At 34.0% G+C, this 6,180-nt stretch overlaps 1 protein-coding gene across 2 annotated transcripts; it reads left to right on the top strand.

Moving 5' to 3' along the window:
* Positions 1-2,232: 2,232 nt before the first annotated feature.
* LOC110897851 (probable E3 ubiquitin-protein ligase RHB1A) lies at positions 2,233-5,754 on the top strand. Of its 2 annotated transcripts, XM_035981552.1 has the most exons (6): positions 2,233-2,361; positions 3,654-3,806; positions 3,886-4,318; positions 4,384-4,493; positions 4,988-5,033; positions 5,560-5,754. In XM_035981552.1, exons 2-5 carry the CDS (start codon positions 3,738-3,740, stop codon positions 5,018-5,020), a joined length of 645 nt encoding a protein of 214 aa, XP_035837445.1. In that variant the 5' UTR covers positions 2,233-2,361; positions 3,654-3,737; the 3' UTR covers positions 5,021-5,033; positions 5,560-5,754. The 2 variants fall into 2 exon arrangements, with proteins under 2 accessions (XP_035837445.1, XP_022000272.1); XM_022144580.2 differs by lacking the exon at positions 5,560-5,754 and having other exon boundaries at positions 4,988-5,455.
* Positions 5,755-6,180: the final 426 nt, after the last annotated feature.

Genomic DNA, 6,180 nt, shown 5'->3' with positions numbered 1-6,180 from the left:
GCCACGCCCCCGTGCTCACTGGACACGGCCCCGTGGTGGGCAATAGAAGCTTCTATAGGTTTGTCTTTTCTGCTGCTTCTTGGGCACGGCCCCGTGCTGGCTGAGCACGGGGCGTGTTCAGTCTTCTGACTTCTCTTTTTTTGCTTGGGAGGCTGCCGTTGAGGGGTCGGGCAATCCACTTTTGTTCCTTTTCTTGTATTTATGTTAGATTTAGCTGTCTTTTTGCTTCTTTTGTGAATTTGAGCTCATTTCATCCTGAAAATACAAAAGGAAGACAAAAACACTCTTTTTCCAACATTAGTACTTAAAAAGGGTTAGTTTTATGCCTCAATTGATGTAATTTATATGTTGCATTTTACACGCATCAGTACGTAATTACGTGTTCACTTAGTGTGTTTTCATATAAAGATAAGAGATCATGTACAAGACAAGAATTCCATATGAAGTGTAGGAGAGAATAATGACCACACATTTGTCTTTCTTAATTTAGGGAGGGAAGGGTATGATGGTCTTTTCTCGCTTATACTAGTTTCCTCCTTGATTTTCAAACGCCTAAAACTTTTTCATACGTTAATATTTTTTTTTTAAAATTACACCGTATTAAAGAGTATTTCATTCTCTTTAATTCGAGCAACCTGTTGCTATAGTTTTCTTAAAAAATTACAGGACTTTGAATACCCATCACCTAATTACGTGATTTTGAATACCCGGTACCCATTACGTGATTTTGAATACCTGATACATGAGTACATGATTTTTGAATACTTATTACGTGATTACACATTCAACATAATCATTATGCATTTAATGTAAATTTATTACGTGATTAGAGATTCAATATGATTTGTTATAACTAATGTTAATAAAATTATGCTTATTATGTGTTTACACATTCAATAATAAGAACTTAATTGTTTATGCTTTATCACGTGATTAAATTTCTAATATATGGCATTATGTTGTTATTATAGCTTGATTTGACTAATGTTTTGTATGTAATTTATCCTTAATACGTGATTATACCTGAAATATTACGTATTCCATATGAAATATTATATATGACATGTTTTGTTTTTATGTAATTACGTAATCACTCAGTGTGGTTTCACATAAATACTATAACGAAATCACGAAATGTGTATTCAAAATCATGTAGTCATGTAATAATGCATAGTCAACTATTGTTACGTAATCACTTAGTGAAGTTTCACATAAAATACTATATGAAATTATGTAATCACGTAATGAGTATTCAAAATCACGTCATCATTTACTGGGTATTCAAAATCACGTAACGAGTATTCAAAATCTTGCATTTAAAAAAAATATATCAATAGGTTGCTCGAATTAAAGAGAATGAAATGCTCGTTAATACGGTGTAATTTTTATAAAAAAATATTAACGTTTGAAAAAGTTATAGTCGTTTGAAAATCAATGAGACAGTTGGTTTATGAGTCAACAATATTGGATTTTCCTGTTTTTGTCCTTTTCTTCACTTGTTTCCCTTGTTTTTAGTCATGTGAATTCTATATTTGGGGACCACATAATCTCAAACATTGATCTTGCAGATCAAAGGTTGAACTTCTCTCCTACACTTCGTACATTTATTTCCTCTTGTACAGTAATCTCTATATAAAGATACCATAATGAAATCACGTAAGGGGTTTTCAAAATCACGTAGTAATAATACATAGTTAACTACTGTTACGTAATTACGTACTGATACATAATCACGTAACATTACACTTGTTTCATGAATAAAATACATATTACGTAATTACATACTGGAACATAATCACGTAACGCTACAAAATCACGTAACATTATAGCTTGTAAAATAAAAAAAAAATTAAGAAAACTATAGCAATAGTCTACTCAAATTAAATAGAATGAAATGTTCGTTAATACGGTATAATTTAAAAAAAAATATTATCATGTGAAAAATTTATAATCGTTTAAAAATCATAAAGGAAAGTGAGTTTGTAAGTCTTTCTATTTTACCATTCCTTACTTATTTCACTTGAATTTACTTGATCAAAAGTCTATATTCTCATGGACTTCACACAATAAGAATTGTCGTACATGAACTTTTCTATCTATACCTCTCCAAATAAAGCCATTCTTCATTTATTTAAAACAATTGTGTCTTTAATTAAAAGATAAGTTTAAAAAATAAAGGTATTTCAACAATCTTTATAATTTAATATAAAAATATATTAAAAAAAGGAAAAAAATGTAATGTCCGAGGCCACGCCACCATTTTTCTAACACAAGACTTTCTCTCTCTCTCTAGCTTTCTTTGCTCCTCAACTCCATTCCATTCACTCTCTCCCACAACTCTCTCTACTTGGATCCATTCAGGTATCTTTTCACTCAATTCTTTTGCTTTCTCAAACTTCTATCGATTGCTTCTATTCAATTCGATTTTCTTCGCCTTTCTCTTTTACGGATTTTGGGTTTAGGTTTTCCACTATCGGAAAATAAAAGGGTTTTTGTTTTTCTTTATTTTACCGTGTATCTGTATTTCCTTTAATTTGTTGATTGACTCCAATTATTCTCAACAGATTAACGATTGCTTGTGGGGTTTGAATGATAAAATTGTTGGGTTTTTTTTTGGGTAATTATTCAGTCTTTTTAATGGATTGATTGGGTTGTTAATTTTGGATTGAGTTGATGAATAATTTTATTGAATATTGGGGATTAAAGATCAAATTTATGTGGATTGTATTCGTGGTTATTTTTCAGGATTAAGTTGACAAATTGTTTTTTGATTGAGGGTTTAGGTTTGATTTCTATGTAGTAGTCATTAGTTTAAGAAAATAATTGGTATCGTTATTATGTATTTGTTCTATGTATGTATGTTTAGGGATTTTTATCTGTTTTGTTTGGTAGCTATTAGTTTAAGAAAACAATATCAATAGAGTTTTTCTTATCGTTTCCGGATTGTTAAGCAATCAAATTGTTTGTAGTATCGGATTCTGGTTCTTGGTTATCGAACTGCAAATTGCGCTCTCTTATGGACAGTTCTTTTCTCTCAAAATGATCGATTATCACAAGCTTTGTTTTAGTCAAATTTGATGATAAAAACTGTCTGAGTTGGAAACATTTCATGGCAGCCATCTTTAAAACGTTTGAATTATTGGTGCGTATTATTAATTCAAACAAGCCGTGAGTTTAACAGAATTTTCTAATTGGTCAAAGACTGACCGATGGTTACGTCTCTGTGTGCATCGACGCAACCTTGGATCCCTCTGTTGCACAGCCGTTCGAACTGAATCAGCTGCTTAGCTATGGAAAGTTGTTGAAGATTCCTAGTTTCAGCCGTAGCTCACTAAGAAATCCCACTTGTATATCCGATTCCAGCTGTGCAAACAGGGGTCCTCTTCCGTGCCTTTCATTGTGTGATTATTTAGAGAAACTCATTGGTTCGTTAAATATGTTAAGTCTTAAATATAAGAAACTTTGATGTCCAAACTACTTTTGCACAGCTGAGATCGAACCCATTAGTGTTCGAGGAGATGTAACATTTACCGTTGCTTGTCAGTTTGTTATTTAATTATCTTGCTTAACTTGGTGCACATCCTTATTGTTCTACTACACAGTAACATCTTTGACTTTTTTTCTTGTGGCATACTGACAAGTTTGACTTTCAGTTGAGCGGTGTCATCTTCCTTGATAAAGAACAGACGCAATGAGTAGTTCTCTATCAATTGGATAAAAATATTATCTAAAACAAAATGGGAGGCTGCTGCTGTTGCTTTTCTTCTAAAGGAGCCGAACTCAACAGTTCACCGCGCTTCTATCACGTCAGTATCACCCCACCTTCGTGAATAATGTACGTCTCCATTATAATTTCAAAAACTATATTTGCTTTTTCTTGTTCAGTATCCAATAGCATCAGAGGAACGCCAACCTTTATCATCGAGCAATGGTGCAGCTTCAACAGGGCTTCTAGTCGATACAAATCTCGAAACGTCAATACCCGACACTTATAGACCGCCACCTGCACCTATACCCTACGACGTCAGTGTGGGCCCGCCTCGGAGTCCACTCAACAACAATCATCGAGAAACTTCTGGTGCTAAGCAAGAACCACCTCTGCAGACAAATGACGAGTCTGTTGTTGGAGAAATAACTAATAGTAACAGTGCGGAAACTGTCACTAAAGAAGCCAAAGGATCTGATTGCAAAGAGATTACCAACATCGAACTTGTTGCGACAAAAGAAACGGAAGATGAGATTGAGAAGTCTGATGATGAATTAAAGAAGCCTACTGGACCGATTTTACCCCCCGAAGAGTGTCCCACATGTCTTGAAGGTGATAATAATATTTTTCGACTAAATATATAATAAGCACGTATAAATTTCATTTTTCTTTTGCAGAATATGATGAAGAAAACCCAAAAATAATCACGAAATGCGAACATCATTTTCACTTATCGTGCATTCTTGAATGGATGGAAAGAAGTGACACGTGCCCTGTGTGTGATCAGGTTGGTCTAGTTACACTCTTAATTAAATTCGTTAAAAAAAGGAACACATAAAGTGGTGAGTAAAATGCCATTTTCGTCCCTGAGGTTTTGCGACTTTTGTCCAAAGGTTGGTTTTTTTTTTTTTGCATCTGGATCCAAAAGGTTTGAAATCTTGCCATTTTCATCTGGCTCGTTAACTCCATCCATTTTCTCCGTCTTGTCAGGGGTATTTCCGTCTTTTTTGTTAACTTAAAGGGAAATATGGCCCTTTTCAGGGGTATTCGGTCTTTTAACATAAAGTGAAAAAGACTGAATTGCCCTTTAAGTTAGCAAAAAATACGGAAATGCCCCTGAATTAATGGAGAAAAATGGATGGAGTTAGCAAACTGGATGAAAATGGCAAGATTTCAAACTTTTCGGAACCTTTGGACGAAAGTTGCAAAACTGGCCAAACCTCAATGACATTATACTCTAAAGTGGCAAATACCAACTTTCAGCGGTATGCATTGATGCAGGAAATGATAATCGAGTTCCCCGTCAATGAATAGCACTGTCGTCAAGGTAAAGAATGCATATGCGCGCGTGTATCGGGTTTGTCAGTAGCAACCACACTTTCGGTTTTCATTTTTTTTCCTCCTTTTCTTTTCTGCCTTCATGTCCTCTTTGCTTTGGTAATCCCATTGGAAAAACAAATAAAACTAAATATCAAGAAGAACAACAACGGTACGAACCATGTAACTCAAGTTACTTCTCGAAAAGGAAGGGGCAGTTTCGTACTTTCATGTTTATCTGCCCTCTATTGGAGATTTGTTTGAGCGTTGATCCAATCAACAACAAAAAAATGTTAGAAGATGAATTATTTTTGTACAGGAGTCTGTCTTGTCTTCATTTCATGTTGGTTTTTTTTTTTTTTATACTTGTTTGTAGAAAAAGAAGTTTGATGTGCAGGATTTGATTTTGCAAAGTGGTTTTTATTTTATACATTTGTTTCTACTCAAAATGTTTTCCACAAAAAGAAGTTGCTTTCAACTTTATGCAATGCATAAAGATTTTTGTGCATGTTTAATCGTTTTCTCTTATCTATCAGGTTGTAGATTGTCTTATTGGGCTAAATGAATGGTTCTAACTCTAATGGCCGCCGACCCTAATACGCTCACTTTTAAACTGGACCATATATCGAATGCTTCATGTTTGTTACATATATGCTCAATTTGTGGACCTCTATATAAAAGTATCGTTGACTTGTCAAACTTGGTATTTCAACATGCTTTGTTTTTACACATGAGACAGGGTTAGGGGTAATGTGTAAAATATTCGTCACATATAAGTTTCATTAGGGAAATTTACGAAACTTTTATACATCATCCGATACACGCTTCACTTTTGCTGCTATATACTGTTTTTTACTTTCCCAGGGACCATATCGTCTCCACATGATACATAAAATTTTGAAGTTCGTCTGGTGTATGTTCGTTGAGGCGTTGAAATTCTATGTTTTGATATTGCAACTTTGTTGCCTCTAAAATATCAAAGTCTTCTCATATCCTTAGTCTTGAAATGTTTGAACATATGACCCTTTGATTGTTAGATACCAATACAAGCATTTCCGATTGTTACTATATCATCAACATAGACTATGAAGTAGGTGCAATATAACCTTGAAGATCGATAAAAGACTGAATATTGAATTGACCGAACCAAGCTATGG

The sequence above is a fragment of the Helianthus annuus genome, chromosome 13 (assembly GCF_002127325.2).
Source record: "Helianthus annuus cultivar XRQ/B chromosome 13, HanXRQr2.0-SUNRISE, whole genome shotgun sequence".
Taxonomy (NCBI): Eukaryota; Viridiplantae; Streptophyta; class Magnoliopsida; order Asterales; family Asteraceae; genus Helianthus; species Helianthus annuus.
Note: the sequence above shows the minus strand (reverse complement) of the source record. Positions and strands in the feature narration are given on the sequence as shown.